The sequence below is a fragment of the Oryza sativa genome, chromosome 2, assembly GCF_034140825.1.
Source record: "Oryza sativa Japonica Group chromosome 2, ASM3414082v1".
Classification (NCBI taxonomy): domain Eukaryota; kingdom Viridiplantae; phylum Streptophyta; class Magnoliopsida; order Poales; family Poaceae; genus Oryza; species Oryza sativa.
The window spans coordinates 35,083,001-35,099,249 of record NC_089036.1 but is presented as its reverse complement, the minus strand read 5'-3'; the positions used below and the strand labels follow the sequence as shown (position 1 = coordinate 35,099,249).

Here is a 16,249-nt window from a genome sequence, read left to right as displayed (position 1 = left end):
TAATAATACAAGTGTTTTTTGACTGAAGTGATGATACAACTGTTAGTGTTCTAATCTGCATTCCAAGTCAGAAGATGCACTCTGCACTACAGAGAACGCACTCTCTTATCCCATGTCTAAACCCATTTTTTGCTACAGTTTTGCCTCACAATAATCATCCAAAAATGCACACAAGTTCCATGCATTGCTAGGGCACTACTCGTCTACTACTATAGTAACTCTACCTCCTAGACTTCAGATAAGGATGCATGGCATCCATATACTATATATCCATCAGAATATACCACTTTCTGAATTCTGATACCTAACATTGAGCCATTGAGGCCAAGCAATGATCAACCATGCAGTAGTGCATTTTTACTGCTGCTAAACTTCATACATCTGCATCCACTGCATACAGTAACAACCACAACACAAACCATTGCCAAATACTGATTGCATTTGCAAAAATCATCCAACTTGAAATCATCAGGTCAATGGAGTCACCAGGGCTCCAAGAACCGCCCCACCGAAGGCGCGATCGCCATTGCGCGTGCGCACAGTTCTCATTCCATGGTGTCCAAGGGGAGAGAGCCCCCTGGGGCTTGATCCATGGTAGAAGCTGATAGGATTCAGAAGGAATCTTTGGAAGTGGGGAGCAAGCTGAAATGCGATGTGCTCATGTCCACTACCTTGGCATTGTGATGTGTTGCACTCATTATATACGATGTATGCCACGAGAAGTTCATTGTTCCTTTTCTTCAGGGCACTGTTACAGTGTCCCTTTCAGAGTTTCAGGATCCATCCATCTCTAAGAAGCAGTGACTGGATGGATGGGTTGTTGAGAAGAAACTAGTGCATCACTCTTGGCCAGGAATCGCAAATGGAAGCACTAGAGAATGGTACCTTATTAGGAGAAGAACAAAAGGAGGTAAAGTATTACATGTCATCTACTCATGTAGGGTGACTTGGAAAAGGTTGGCTAAAGAAAATTTGTAGAGCACAATTCTTAGTGCATAGGTTCATGCTACAGTGTTCCTTTCTCCATATAGAAATGGCCAGTTCAACATTCTCATCTGTCATTGGAACTTTGTCGAAATGATCCATTTATTTGAAGCACCATTGGTGTGGTGGTGGAGTCGTGGGTGCGTGATTCTTACCACTAGGGTTAAAATCCTGGTGTCCATAATATGGCCATGTGCATCATAGTTGATGTAGAGGCCACAAACAATACTTCCATTATGTAAAAAAAAGGTGGAGTTTTACAGTGGTCTCTATTGGTAGTAGAATCAATCTAGACAGTTCATGCAATACTGCAAAACTTGCAGATTTGGTCGTTGCTGCGGACAACGACTCTCTCAGAGGGCCATCTTGGTTCTTTCAACTGGAGGTGGGAGAGTTCGGGGTCGTACTCCACCCGATCAGCTTACCTTGCCCTCTTCTCGGGCAGGATCTCGTTTCAGCACCTACCAATCTGGCGCTCTTTTGCCCCACCTCAGTGTCACGTCGCTACTTCCTGTGGCTGGTCGCTCACTGGCGCTACTGGACGACTGACCGATTGGAGAAGCGTGGCCTGCCGCACCCAACCTATTGTGTCTTTTGTGACCAACTGGAAGAAACAGTTGATCACATTCTGATTGGGTGCCTTGAGTCCCTATAGCTGTGGTGGACTGTCCTTTCAAGCCCCGGCCTCCCTCAGTGCTTTCCCTCTGACGCTGATTCCTTCTTTGAGTGGCACTGCTCCTGTCGGCTCAAAGTTCCGAGGGAGCATCGTCGTGGGTTCAACACGATTGTGACTCTTGGCGGTTGGTCTATTTGGAATGAAAAGGGACAACCATGTGTTCGACAACCATTCCCGGCCCTAGCCTGAGGTTGTCGCAGCCATGGCGTAAGAGGCCATCCTTTGGCGTCTTGCCCATCCCCCGTTGCCAGCGCTTCCTAGTTAGCATGTTTGGTCGTTTGGTCGTTCGGTCGTCACAATGTAATCGCGAGAATAGGCTTAAGTCCTTGTTTTCCTTTTCTTCCTCCCTTCCCCCCCTCCTCTCCTCTCCTCTCTCTCTCTCTCTCTCTCTCTCTTCTTTGTTTGCCATTTGTGTAAATTTTATTCCTCTTAATACAAAAGTGCGTAATCCTTTTGCGTATTCCCGAAAAAAATCTAGAAAGTTCATCTTTTCAAATCCAATTTCTGGTAGTAGATCTCATAAATCAATGGTTGAGGTCATTTCTAATGATGATAATGCTAGTAGTAAAACACTACTAGTACAGACCACCGTAAAGGTACTTTTAAAAAAAATAGAGAGAAAGGCTAGTGATTAGTGAATATGTGTATTCATCAAAGTTCACTGGATTTTTTGGGTCATGTCTTCAACAAATCAAATGGTTGACAAAGAGGAGAATGCCCTGGTTGTTCTACAGGAAACTTTTTTTTTTTGAAACCGATGTTCTACAGGAAACTTGTGTGTCAATTTCTTTTACATGGCATAGCTGTTACTGTCATACTACTATAAAATTCTGCAATTGGATCTCTCGTGTACCACTTATCAGCATTATGAGTACCACTGAAAATTTGGTAAGTGCATCCTCTTTTTTCTTGGGTACACTGGACCTCAGGATAATATATATCTAGGATTAAGTGGATACCAGATCAAAATATATGGACCTGATTTGATATAACGATACTGTTTTCCTATTAGCTCAGAAGTTTCACACGCTAAAGTTATCTGCTAGGATGGTGCATATATACATGCCCTATTGCCGTACAGAAGCAAACTTAGGCCAAACATATCTATTCAGAGGAGCTAAAATACAATGAACAAGGTTTAGCAGCTTCTGAATTGCTTACCAGAACCGGTCCTTGTTCACCGACAGATAGCCAGACATCACCTTTCCTGCGGTGTTCCGCATGCCGTCGATGAGGTAGCACCAGGTTGATCCCAGGGCTCCAATGAAGAAATCTGCTTCAGTGGCCATGATGAAATTGACAAGGGGATAGTTTGTGCTGGTCTCACGGCCCAGGCTGGCCTCATACATTGCCATGCTCACATTGACATCTTGGCGCGTCACATTTGTGAAATAGAAATTCCATTTGGGATATAATTTTGTTTCGTCGATAACTTCCTACATTTCAGCATTAGCAGAGTTAAATTACAGACCAATGAAATGAAGAAATTAATTTACACCATACGAGGGATGAGAATTGAGGAGTTAAATTGCCTGCATTTCAGTAGAAAGCCAGATGTTCTTGAGACTTGGAAAACGTTTTCGAAGACGACCAGCCAACTCCATGTATTTCTCAAAGCCAACTACTTCCATTTCACAAGCTTTATCTCCCATCCTTACATGCATACTGATAAGAGGCCCGGGTATATATGGTTTATGCTCCGACCACACAAGTCGCTCAATGTCAGATTCTGTTCTGCTAATGCTAGGCTGCAATTGTGAAATCTTTCAGTTACTTATCTAAAAAAGTAAGGTGGTTAGTGCTAATGTTGCTTTATCCGAATGATGCGCAGACAAAACTCTCCACGGAACAAAGCAACATAAAAATCTTCAGATTGCTAATACAAACCTTTGGTGGATCTGGGACATTTTCAAGAACCATCTTTGCTGCCTGCATGCCAAATGCTGAATGTCTAGCCACATTCAGTAATCTGCACATGTACTCTGACTGGAACCTCATTAGGTATCTCAGGGCCTACATGGAAGTTTCAGGTTGATGAAGCATATTTGCATCCCCATTATGAATAGCACAAAATATGCTCATCATTCATCTTGGCATGAGGTACACACCTGTGCAATCCACCATCTCCGATCCATTTTACAATGATTTTTAACCAATCTCCCATCTATCTCTGTTGTCGGTTGCATATATTTCCATGGTCTCCCCCATATCCTGCATAACAGCAGGTTTCAGAAAACATGTGCATGAATCGGCAAGAGCCACAAGAACAGAGCGATGAATGAGATATACTCCCTCCGTCCCTAAATATTTGACGCCGTTGACTTTTTTAAACATGATCATTCGTCTTATTCAAAAAACTTTGTGAAATATGTAAAACTATATGTATACATAAAAGTATATTTAACAATGAATCAAATGATAGGAAAAGAATTAATAGTTACTTAAATTTTTTGAATAAGACGAATGGTTAAACATGTTTTAAAAAATCAACGGTGTCAAATATTTAGGAACGGAGGGAGTAAATGTGTATAGCTCATCAGTATTGGGTGCGTGTTTAGCTTTCCAGAAACAGGACCAGCGCATCGAAATGGTACCTAGGTATATGCCCAGCCCATATTTGCTTGGAGGTATAGTTTTCCTTAACTTTTATAATTCCATTTTCCCTAGAATCTTTGCTTTGCATGAGATCTAAAGCACGTTTCTGGCAGTCTGCAGATGTTTCAGGTAAAAAGTAGCATGACCAGCTAGATCTTGCTAGGCCTGAAAATTGAACATTGACAGTTATCTCAGTTATCATGTCAGTTAAAAGTTACAACTTGAGGTAGCACTACACATATCATATTATCAATTCATAATCTACAAGGTAAGCTGGATTGTTCCTACCTTTACAACCATTGTGATCAGCACGGTTGTAGTATCCTGCAACTAGAATCCTTCTCTCTTTTATAGCAATAGCAAGAAGTCCCGACATTCCAGCGAGTTGCGCACCTATACCAAATCCCGGTAGCCTCTCCCAGTCTGCATAGAGAAACCTCAAGCTTGGATCACTGCAGTTTGGAGGATGTTGATGAATCCATACATCTCTCTGCACTTGTCTGGTCAGTGGATAGTTTTCTTCATCTGATCCTGCAATCTTTAAAGTTTTGTTGTAACTCAAAAGTTAGAATACTGCATTCATAGTAGTACTGACAAGACAATTACGAGTTCAGGCAAGTTTACACACCCAAGGTGGATATGGCGCCCTGTCAGATTTAGCATTTGACCTGAAAAACATTTGCCTCCACTCTTCTGAATCTGAATAGTTCTGGTTGAATAACTCAAGACCAAGTGACCCTTTCCATAATGTCCAAGGAGGAAATACGCCGTTGTCGCTATAACTGTCAAATTTCTTATTTCTTTCCCATTTAAGCCTGCAATTCTCCAGATGAGGCGGCCGCGGCACGTCTGAACTTTTCATAACTTCATCACTGGTCGTATCCAGTAAAGTGCTCCAAGCATTATACAAATGCATTTTATCAGCTTCATTGATGTCCTTGCTATTGGTGGCTATTTCTATCTTTTCTTGTAAAACAGATAAGTCATCTGTTTCTGTAGCTCCACCTGCATGGAAGAAGCTGGTTACACAGACATTGTCACAGCTAAAAGGAAAAGAAAAAATACATTCAGCCTAGATGAACATATAGTACTACACTACTACTGAATTTTTTATGCGAAATGGTGTTCGCAAAATACCAGGTTCAGTTGATGTTGAATTCAACAAGATTGCTCGCCGAACCGGTGGATGTACCGATCGGATCATCAGGATTTGGATAGGTGGGAGAGCAACACCAAACAGGTACACAATGCAGACACCACAGAAGAAGCCCAGTGCCCATGTCTTGCAGGGAGCAGAGCTCCCCATCTGCAGAGCCCTCCGAGATATAAACCTTTCAAGGCTCTTGCTGCTGTTGCTGTGGCCATTACTCATCATCCTCAATTCCTGAATTCCTCAGATACCTACCAGCGCAACCTGACCCTTGCATTCAAACACTGCCTCCAATCAAGAAACACCAAATGCATCATGGAATGGAATTCATGCAAGAAAAGCTATAAAGACAAAAAAATTCTTCCCAAAGAGTAAAGTACAAATCAAATCACAGATGAGCTAATTGCTTGGAAGACAACATGGATTTGATCCACAGATGGCTTCTAAGCACAGGAATATACAGTCTACATGAAAGATCATCGGCATGCATGCACATTAAACAGATTACCATGCGCTAAACCCCATCACTAATCAGGAAGGACCAAGGTAGTCGCACAACACAGCCACATGCAGAAGTCACTGACAAACCAGTACAGAAATTGAAAGATGGTTAGCTGAAAAACAGCCGCTAACAAATCGCGGGGCTTATCACTCGTTTACTCCCCTCTTACTCGGAGTCTTTCAAGTTTCAGGTACAAGAACAGGTCAAATAAACAGACCGAAATTCAAAACAAACCAAGTTCTCTCGAGTGTCAAACAACTCACCGAATCTTCTGCAATCAGCCTAATCCTGCAACTTATGCATGCAGAGTGAAATTCAGAGCTGGAAGTGTTCTTGTTTTTCTCATCTCCTCCTCCGTCCTACGCCCTGAAACAGGAGAAAAGAGTTGACGACCAGAGGAGCAAAGATCAACAATGGCTCAAGATGAAAAGAATCTGTTTAAGAAGAAGAAGCAAAAAAAAAGACTGCACAACAACCATGTTATTTTGTTATTCTCTTGTACTTATCAAACTTCTCGGTGAGTCAATAAATTGGCCGGCGGCAAGGAAAGGATGCAGAGAAGACAAGTTCAGAAAAGAACATTTTTCCTTGATCGGTCGAGATTCTGTGTTCATTGCTCAGATGAGGCTGAGGCATTCACCTATTTCTAAAGAGAGGCCGTTTTTAGCTTCTTCTGGTAGGATTGGCGAGACCGATCGAAGTAAACGAGCAAAGTGAAGTAAACACCATTCATCAGGGAAAAAAATAAAAATAAAATGGAAGTAAACTCATCAGATGATGTTTTGGCGTGCTTATGATGGATGCATTTTACTGCTGTTCATTTCCCTAATTAGGTCAAACAATTATCTCATATGCCTTCTCTGTGTAACTCGATTTTTTGCACACAGAGAGAGAGAGATGGTTTCATCAAGAGAGCATAGAAAGGAAGGTGACGTGTCCCAGCGATGAGTTGGTCTCTGTCTACTCTGCTCTGTGCTAGACAGCTAGAGTAGCTGAAAAAGCAGAGGAGGTCACGGTACAAACGAACAAGACCTGCCACGTGTGGGCCCGACGCCGAACACATGACAAGTGGCACGCGCGTGGCAGCAACTCGCTCCACGTGTGCACGCAGCGCAAGAGTAGCAGTTGGGGTCCACATGTCATTGTCATCCTCGGGTTGCGTGGAAATTGGAACGTCTCCCGCACCGAACGCGCGCTAATCCGAGGCGTCCGTTTGAAATCCAACGACTCAAAACCAATTTGGTTGGGAAAGCTCTTTTTGGCTGTATTTTTTTTTCTAAGAAAAGAACGGTTTTGCTATTGGATAATTCTGCTAGTATATAGTTTGAAAGCTTTTTGAGACGCTACGATGAAGCTCGATCTTTATAGATACTCCCTTTGGTTTAAAAAAACCCAACCTAATTAAAAAACAGGACACAATCTAGTATGAGAAATCTAGATAGAGGATTATTCAAATTCATTGTACTAGATTAAGTCTCATCCCCTAACAAGGTTAGGTTTTTATAAGAATGGATGGATTACGTGTGTAACTGTACGGTAAGAAAGTAGATTGGATATGATGAGATTTGGTGCAGAAGAAATCAAAGGCAATGGATGGAGCTAGAATGCAGAATGTTAAGTATGGAGGAAGCAAAGTGGCACGGCCACATGATGTTGATGATTTCATCTGCTGAATTGAGGTTAGCAGCAAATAACCACGACGGCTTTGTGGAAGAACAAAACTCGGCCCGGCCCAATATATATTTGGCCCAAATACTCCATATTACGGTACAGCCTCCACCGTCTTGAAGGCCCCAAAGCCACCGCCATTTCCTTGTACCGTTAGCAATTTAGTGCTATCTACATCATCCGTTATAAAATGTAAAATCATTTTTCACACATCCTACGTATACCAACATAAAACGACAAATACTAAAATACTCCAACTTATCGAATCGCAATGCAATTATTCAGCACTTTGCCTACTCTCAGTATATTTATTCTCTATTCTTTATAAACTTTGATGTAATGACTGCTAAAAATGAATTTATTTGAAAACAACCGTGAGAGGTTAAGGCCCTGTTTTCTTTCAGCTTGGGATTATTATAATACAAATTATTAGGAGTAAGCTGAAAGAAACAGACAACTTATTGAAGTAGCTTATTATAATCTGGAGCCCAGCTTATTATAATCTGATAAGCTCATTTAGGTGAGCTTTTTCCAGATTATTGGATGAAAAATTACCCACCATGCCACCCCACTCCCTTTTTAGACTTACAAACCCAATAATCTAGGCTCTAATAATCTAGGAAAGAAACAACTAACCGCTTATTCTACTACAGATTATAACAATCTAACTTATAGTAATCTGACTTAATAATCTAGATTATAATAATCCCAAGCTGAAAGAAACAGGGCCTAAGAATGACTTTATTCCGAGGAGGAGGCAAATTAGCCTATCTCATGATTTACCTTGTTTGGATGGGCCTCAATAATAATGGCCCATCCAAGTGGACAGGCCCTTTTTGTTTTTTGTTTTTTTGTCGGCAGGCAGTGCCAGAGCCCAGAGCTGAGCAGAGAATCCCCAAGGATCAAGAAAAACGCAGGCAGGCAGGCAGCAGCCTGGAGCACTGGACGTCATGGGTGGATGAAGAAGACACGTACGCTCAACAGATTTAGTGGACTCTGGCTCTGCTGCTGGCTTGGGACTCTGCCTGCTAATCTGCTGTCATCTGGTCATCTCCATGCACGCGCGCACTAAACCACAGCAAAGTCAGCAGGCTTTTATCCGTAATCCATGACGCTGCAGATGATGGACTCACACCAGCCTCTGCTTGACATGCTTGTATTGCTAAACTATCATACTCCCTCCGTCGCTAATCACATCCAACTAAAATCCTTTATATTTAGATACGGAGAGAGTACTTTCTTCATCCCAAAACGTTGATTTGATATATCTTACCCAAAACATTGATTTGATGCATCTTATAACAAAAAATCTGGACATATCTCAATCTTGTTTTAGGATTGATTAAGGTTGTGTTCGGCACTAAGAGTTTCCAACTATCCTCACTCATTTTTCGCGCACACGCTTTTTAAACGGCTAAACGGTGTATTTTCTGTAAAAAATTTTTTATAGGAAAGTTGCTTTAAACACCATATTAACCTATTTTTCAATTTTTTTTACTAATACTTAATTAATCACACGCTAATGAACTGTTCCGTTTTTTTTGCGCCGGAGGAGAACGTTTCCAACCATGAGAAACGAACAAAGCCTAAATCTCATCCTAAATTACAATATTTCGGAACGGATGTGGTACTATTATTTCGACAAAAATTAACTAATCATAATTACTATATAGTACAACCGATAAAATCATGGCATGTTTGCATCGCCAGTTTTTTTTTCATTGACTGAATATCACTTCATGAGAATTTGGATACCCATCTGAGCAGGCCTTAGATGGGCCTGCAACGGGCCGTCCGCGTACACAAGCACGTGACACGTCTATAGTAGAATCCGAGCCGAGTCACGTGCAGATATTCTCTCTCTTTACTCCTTTGTAACAAAAGCTCAATCCTATCATTCATTCAGCAATGGCCTCAGAGACCGGCGAGCCTTTCCTCCTGAAAAGCAGCGAGACTACCCCCTGAACTGAAATGAAGCGATGCATGCCTGCTTACGCCTTTGACCACTCTCCATCTCCAATCTCCGTGCACCATAGTAGCATGTCTCTCTCTGCCTTAGCTGCTGCTGCTACTGCGGGAGAGGCTCCAGGGTACAGCTGACCATCACCAAAGGCGCCATCACGACCTGCACAGCTCCATGCGAGAAACCGCTTCAAAACATTTTCGTGACCTCACTCACAGTCACGCTCACACTGGAGTATCACCAAAGCGCTTGGGGCACTCACCGTTCGTTCTGAAAGACTTCCAACTGGACGATTCATAGCTAAAAGTTACTCCCTCCGTTTCGAAATGTTTGACGCCGTTAACTTTGTAGCATATGTTTGACCGTTCGTCTTATTCAAAAAATTTAAGTAATTATTAATTCTTTTCATATCATTTGATTCATTGTTAAATATATTTTTATGTAGGCATATAATTTTACATATTTCACAAAAGTTTTTGAATAAGACGAACGGTCAAACATGTGCTAAAAAGTCAACGGTGTCAAACATTTCGAAACAGAAGGAGTATTATATTTTGGGATGGAGATAGTACATACTCCACAATGCATGTTGCTTGGAGTAGGTCCCATCTATCTCTCTCCGCTCCCTTTTATCTCTCCCTCTCCCCTCTCACACATTCCGCACCACTCTCTCTCCTGGACGGACGAAGCAAAGCGGCGGCGACACCGAGCTCCACGCCTCCACCTCTCCTCGTCGGGGCTGAAGGCGGCGACGTCGCCGCCCGAGCGCCGGTGGAGTAGCGGCGGCACCGAGCTCCACGCCTCCATCTCTCCTCATCGGGGCCGGAGGCGGCAATGCAGTGGCGCGGTCCAAGCTTAGACCGCACCGGGCAGAGCTCCCCGTATGGCGCACCGTCCGGCCTCCTTCCTCGGCGGCAGGCATGGATCGGGGGGCGGCGCGGCCAGCGCAGATCCGGGAGGACGACGGCATCGCCATCGGCATCGGCGCTTCTCCCCTCCCTCCCCCTTCTTCACCTCTTCTCTTGTGGGCCTAGAAGCTGCGATTCTAACGAAGAACGAGCCAATACCTCCCCTTTCTCCACCTCTTCTCTTGTGGGCCCAAAAGCCCCCGTTCTTGCGAGGCTCCGAGCTATGCCTAGGTGAAGGGGAATGACACCTAGGTGCAGTGTGAATGGCCTTAGCCTATGTTCTTTGCTCGGTGTTCCCAACCCTCTCTCTTGTATTCTGCGCGCACGCTTTTCAAACTGCTAAACGGTGTGTTTTATTCTGTAAAAAGTTTCTATACGAAAGTTGTTTTAAAAAATCATATTGATCCTTTTTTTAAAAAAACATAATATTTAATTAATCACACGCTAATGTACCGCTATGTTTTTCATGCACAAGAGAGGGGTTCCCAACCTATATATAGAAACGAACACAGCCTTAGGTTGCGTTCGTTTGGAGTTGTTCCCAACTCCCTCGTCTCATTTTCCGTGCGCACGCTTTTCAAACTGCTAAACATTGCGCTTTTTGTGAAAAGTTTCTATACGAAAGTTGCTTAAAAATCATATTAATCTATTATTGAAAAAAATTAGCTAAAACTTAATTAATCATGTGGTAAACGCTGCTTCATTTTATGTGCCGGGACCCTCACTCCCGAACACAGCCTTAATCATGTTTGCACTTGTGTTCAATACTCCCTCTCCCGTAATATTCATTTTTAGCTATTGTTGTTTTACTTGAAATAAATTTATTTTTAGAGTAATTATTGTATCGGAGTTTGTAAAAATAAGAAATAATTATGGGAGTAGATAAAGCGAAAAAATAGTTGTATTGATATTTGATATAAAGCATGTTTATTCTATTTTTTATTGGTATGTGTATAAATGAATTTACTTTGGGGCGGAGAGAGTAGTGTTCAGAAATAGCATACGGTTAAGCAAAAATTTAAAGGATGTGAGCTTTTCAATAACGGCCTAAAGGCTAACAGCATATGCTAATAGTGTAATTCGAGGCTAAGGCCCCCTTTGATTCAAAGAAAATTCATAGGAATTTAAGAGGATTTTATTGCTATAGGAATTTTTCCTACAAAGCCTTGAATCAAAGGAATGAACCCTATGGAATCCTATGAAATTCCTATGGAATGCCTTTTTCCATACAAGTTTTGGAGGAATTTTAACAAGAGGTAGAACCTCATGGAAGAAGAAATCCTTTGAGTCTTTATCTCTCCTCAAATTCCTGTGTTTTTCCTATGGTCCAATCAAACGGTCATTACTATATTTTTTCTGTGTTTTGCAATCCTCTGTTTTTGTCACGCCCCGAACTAGTCCCGACCGGAACTAGCCCGTGATGCTCCAAATTAACCCGTTAATCGATACCAGTCCCAGGAAACAGTGCTGGTATCACAGGAAGACAGAATATCACAGCAACAGAGGTCTCTTTATTATAGAGTAGGAGTACAGTCATGTTGGGCTGCGGACAGATCTCGAGCTCACAACTGCATTACAAAAGGGAAGCGGAAGCCAAGACTTGGACCAAACATCACAGGCGCGACTTGGGAACTAGGCCGAAACCCTAAAACTCATCATAGCCGGCTTGCTCCTGGAAGAACTCCTCGTCAGCGGGATCCGCTTCATCTTCTTCAGCAACTGGGGGGGATTATTTATATAGAGCAAGGGTGAGTACAGGAGTACTCAGCAAGCCATGGGAAATAAGTGTTTAATGTAGGCTTCAAAGAAAGGCTGTTGTTTTTGCGATTGATTTTATTTAAACTCTTTTCTGAAACAACTAAGGGAGTGCTTCTCAAACGACACGGATGAGACAGTGCGTCTCATCCGGTCGGAGTATGTGCAATGTTTCAGTCTTTTGAATTGATCAAGATTGGCACCCGGCCAACAGCTTTCAAACGGCCACCTGGGCCTGGCTGATCCCATCAGCCGCAGATTTTCCAAACATCAAACCCATTCCACAACAGCAAATTTCACAAGGCAGTAGTCAAACAAAACTACGCTAAGAATCACCTCACATCCGCCCATGACCGTGGGCACGGCTGTTCGAACAGTTTTAATAACCTCTGCAGAGGGGGTACACTTTACCCACACGACATTACTAACCCGGATCATCCAGCCCGTGCAGAACGGCCACGACTAGAGACCTTAAGGCTTTCATGACAAGGCATTTCGAAAGCCGACACAGGTTCACCATATGCCAACGAGAGGGGTCCCAAACCAACACCAGATTAGGTCCCAGACCATACTGTGCCAGGAAGCCCAGGGGTCCTCCCCGACACCACCCCGGCGAATCCACATGTCTCTTAGCATCATGGCTCCCCCGATAAGCTAGTTACTCAGCCAGGGGTGTCCCATTCCACCCATGTGGTCGTACTTGTCTTATGTTCGGATGAAATTCCAAGGAAACGGTCCTTAAGTGCAAGAGCGGGAAACCGTACACCCGGTACGTTCCCCGGTCCGCGGTTTTGGAAATTCATTTAGTTCGCAAACACCGACCCAGGTGTCGGGTTTTCCAAGTCTTTTGTAAAACCCAAGTTTTACCCAAGATGTTTCTCAGATTTTAAGTTTGAAGGCGACCGTCGATACCCGTGCAGAGTACACGATTACCGAGGCGCAACTAGGTGGGTACAAGGGAACATGGTATAACAATTACAATGGAAGGGTCAAATGCAACAAATTAGGTAGGTCCGCCAATCTGCCTTGCAGACGGGACAAGCAGATTAAGTGCGATCCTATCAATGCATAATATTTTTCAAGCAACATAATTAAGTTCAAATATAGGCTCAAGATGTTTAAAGGTGGCTTGCCTCGCTCGAGATCTTGAGCTTGATCCTCGAAATCCTCGCACTGCGGGTCTTCGGGCTCCGAAACTACACGCGAAACGGGACAACTCAGCAAACGGCGAAAATAAAGCCCTATTATTGACCTCTAAGCGTGCCATTAGATAGATCTCGAGATTTGAGGAACTTTGGAAGTTGGACGGAGTCAAACGGACTTACGGCGGCTAGGGCGGGAAATTAGACTTCCCTCTGGCGGCTAGGGCGCGGCCCGAGAGAATGGGGCGGCTCGGCCGAGCTTAATGGGCCGGCCGGCCCAAGAAGGCGGCCCAACGCGCGCGCGCGGGCGGGGAGGGGAGAGAGAGAGCCGGTGGGCCGGGTCCAACCCGCGTGGTCCCGGGTGGGACCCGCTTGTCGGCGACTCAGCTCACCGTGAGCGAGGTGCACGCGGGGCGTGCTAGGGTTTGGGGAGGGAGGCGCGGCGCATGCGCGCGGTTCGCGGAGGACGCGGTGCGGCGGGCCTATGCGCAGCCTCACGGCTCGCGGTGGACCGCGCGCGCGAGGGGCGGAGGGAAGCGGCGGACCGGGGTCTGCTTGACCCGGTCGCGGCCGAGGTGGCGCCGACGTGGCGCCTACGTGGCTACCACGCGGGCCGGCGGGAGGTAGACGACGACGCCGGCCGGAACGGACAACGGACGGCGGTGGCGATTGGTGGAGCGAACCACGGCGATACATGCGAAAGCGAGCACACCGGGGGGTTGCATGGGACGAGGGGAGATGAGCCAACGGCTCGGATTCGCCGGAGGGAGCTCGACGGGGGCGGATTGCGGCGGCGGCAACCGGCGGCGAGGGAAGGGGGAAACGGCGACGAGGTCATGAGGGGCCGATTCCCGGCGGTGAGAGCATCTACGCGGCTACGGGAATCCGTTGCTAGCGTCGGATTGGGCGGAGCTACGCCGAGCGAGGCCGGCGACGAGCGGGCGCTACGGAGCACGGGCGACGACGGCGGCGAGCACACAGCGAGCGGCGGCAACGGTCGGGGCGGCGCCAGCTAGCTACGGGAAGGCTACACATGCTACTACCGAAAACTAAGGGGAGGAGATGGATCGAGGAGGGAGAACGGGGGAATGCACTACCGAGATGAGGCGGGGCGCTGTGACGAGAGGCCGACGGCACAGGAGTGATCTCTCCGGCCTCGGGCCGGGGAAGAGGAAGAAGGCGAGCGCCCGGAGTCCTCTTCCATGTCCTCGCTCGTGCCGGCTCCTCCGACACGCGCGACGGCGAACGGCGACAGCGAACAGAGCACGGGAGGCGGCGACAATGGAGTGGAGGCGAATGGGAGAGGAAAGGAAAGGGGGGAAGCCTGGGTTTATAGGGCGGCGATGTCGGTTTGGAAACCGACCTTGGGCGGTCAAGGGAGCGAGCTGGCGCTCGGCGCTCGCGGCCAAAACGGCGACAGGAGGGGGGGAAAGATGACGCCGGCGGGAGGGAAAAGAGAAAAAAAAAAGGGGGAGAGAAAGGGGGCTTGCCTCCTTGCCGCTTTGGGGAAAAGGGGGAGGGAGAGAGGGCGACGCGGCAGAGGGGGGGAGCTCAGCCTCCGTCCCTTGGAGGGACGCGCGGGGAGAGGCGGGGCCGAGTCGATGACGACGGCGATGACGGCGGGGCGGTTTGGAGTGGAGCGGCGACACGGGCGGCAGACGCAGGGCAGGCGCGGCAGGCGCTGACGGCGGCGGCGACTGGCCGGTCGGCCACCACGGCGCGCGCGCGCGCGGGCGGTGCGGCGATTTGGGCGGCATCGGCGGGAAGCGGCTGTGAGAGCGGGAGGGAGGGCTCGGCGCGGCTTACGGCAGAGCGGGGAGAGAGAGAGAGAGAGCCAGGGAGGGAGGGGGAGATGGGCCGAGAGGGATTCGGCCCATCGAACCCGAGGGAGGCGAAATAGACTTTTGCGGAGGGATTTGAATTGGGAAGGATTTGGATTCGGGATTGAACTCGGCAATAGATCGGGGATTTGAGATCTGAGATGGCACGGACACTAGACAACAAGCAAAGAAACGGATTTCGCAAATAGGGTTTTTAAGAGATAGTTTTCCCGCTAGGCGCCACGACGGAACGGGCGCTACAGTTTTACATCTATATTCTTGTCAAAATCTTATGTTTTTCCTATTTCTTCATTTTTTTTTATTCCTGTGATTTAAAGGGTCCTAAATACTGGAGTACTCTAGTAGTAACGCGCTGCTAAGTTATTATGTATTTAAGGCCAGCTTTTGATAACCTTTGGTGTAATATTTTAGTACACTTCCCGAAGCCTAACTGAACAGACAATACTACTATCTCCGTCTCAAAATAAGTGCAGCCATGAGTTTCCGCGTCCAACTTTGATTATCCGTCTTATTTGAAATTTTTTTATAATTAGCATTTTTGTTGTTATAAGATGATAAAACATGAATAGTACTTTACTCATTACTTATGTTTTTAATTTTTTTAAAAAAAAAAATCAAATAAGACGAATGGTCAAAGTTGGACGCAGAAAACCATGGCTACACTTATTTTGGGTCGGAGGGAGTATTGTACTGTATGCAACTGAAATGATACTTACGAGTAGCTAGGATGATCGGCCGGCATGCTTGCCGCCGTGGGTATCCAAATCATGAGATTGTTACATGAATTGTTCCATCCACAATAATTGCATTAGCACGGCTACTACTACTGCTACAAAAGCAGATGCACAATGCAAATGTTAACTTGGGACAAGTTATATATTTGTGTCCCCTAACCTAGTAAGCTGTGGTCACCGATCCTATTGTAATTGAAGTATTGAGAGGGTGCTGCAGGCTTAATACAAAAGCCTGAAGAATAGAGTCGAAAAGAAGAATTATAGTGGGAGGTTTTGGCTCTTGATGATGCCTGCTCCCGTGAAGCCCGGTTTGCCACGTTCAGATGCACAA

The 16,249-nt window shown here is 45.7% G+C and overlaps 1 protein-coding gene across 9 annotated transcripts; it reads right to left on the bottom strand.

The window, feature by feature from the left end:
- Positions 1 to 2,616: 2,616 nt before the first annotated feature.
- On the bottom strand, positions 2,617 to 6,689 carry LOC4331088 (uncharacterized). 9 transcript variants are annotated; one of them, XM_066307450.1, is made up of 11 exons: positions 6,384 to 6,526; positions 6,171 to 6,273; positions 5,914 to 5,984; positions 5,393 to 5,689; positions 4,884 to 5,260; positions 4,544 to 4,793; positions 4,255 to 4,420; positions 3,769 to 3,871; positions 3,548 to 3,673; positions 3,193 to 3,408; positions 2,617 to 3,096 (listed from the first exon to the last, which is right to left on the bottom strand). In XM_066307450.1, exons 4-11 carry the CDS (start codon positions 5,628 to 5,630, stop codon positions 2,818 to 2,820), a joined length of 1,755 nt encoding a protein of 584 aa, XP_066163547.1. In that variant the 5' UTR covers positions 5,631 to 5,689; positions 5,914 to 5,984; positions 6,171 to 6,273; positions 6,384 to 6,526; the 3' UTR covers positions 2,617 to 2,817. The 9 variants fall into 9 exon arrangements, with proteins under 9 accessions (XP_066163547.1, XP_066163549.1, XP_015624105.1 ...); XM_066307452.1 differs by having other exon boundaries at positions 5,393 to 5,675; XM_015768619.3 differs by lacking the exons at positions 5,914 to 5,984; positions 6,384 to 6,526 and adding an exon at positions 6,548 to 6,689.
- Positions 6,690 to 16,249: the final 9,560 nt, after the last annotated feature.

Bases quoted from the DNA above. Each gene is read 5' to 3' on its own strand.
- LOC4331088 (XM_015768619.3), bottom strand. From the start codon at position 5,630: ATGATGAGTAATGGCCACAGCAACAGCAGCAAGAGCCTTGAAAGGTTT. The intron at 3,872-4,254 runs GTACCATTTCGA...GCTGTTATGCAG, and splicing joins TGGGCTGGGCATATACCTAG to GATATGGGGGAGACCATGGA. The intron at 3,097-3,192 runs GCAATTTAACTC...GCTGAAATGTAG, and splicing joins GGCTTTCTACTGAAATGCAG to GAAGTTATCGACGAAACAAA.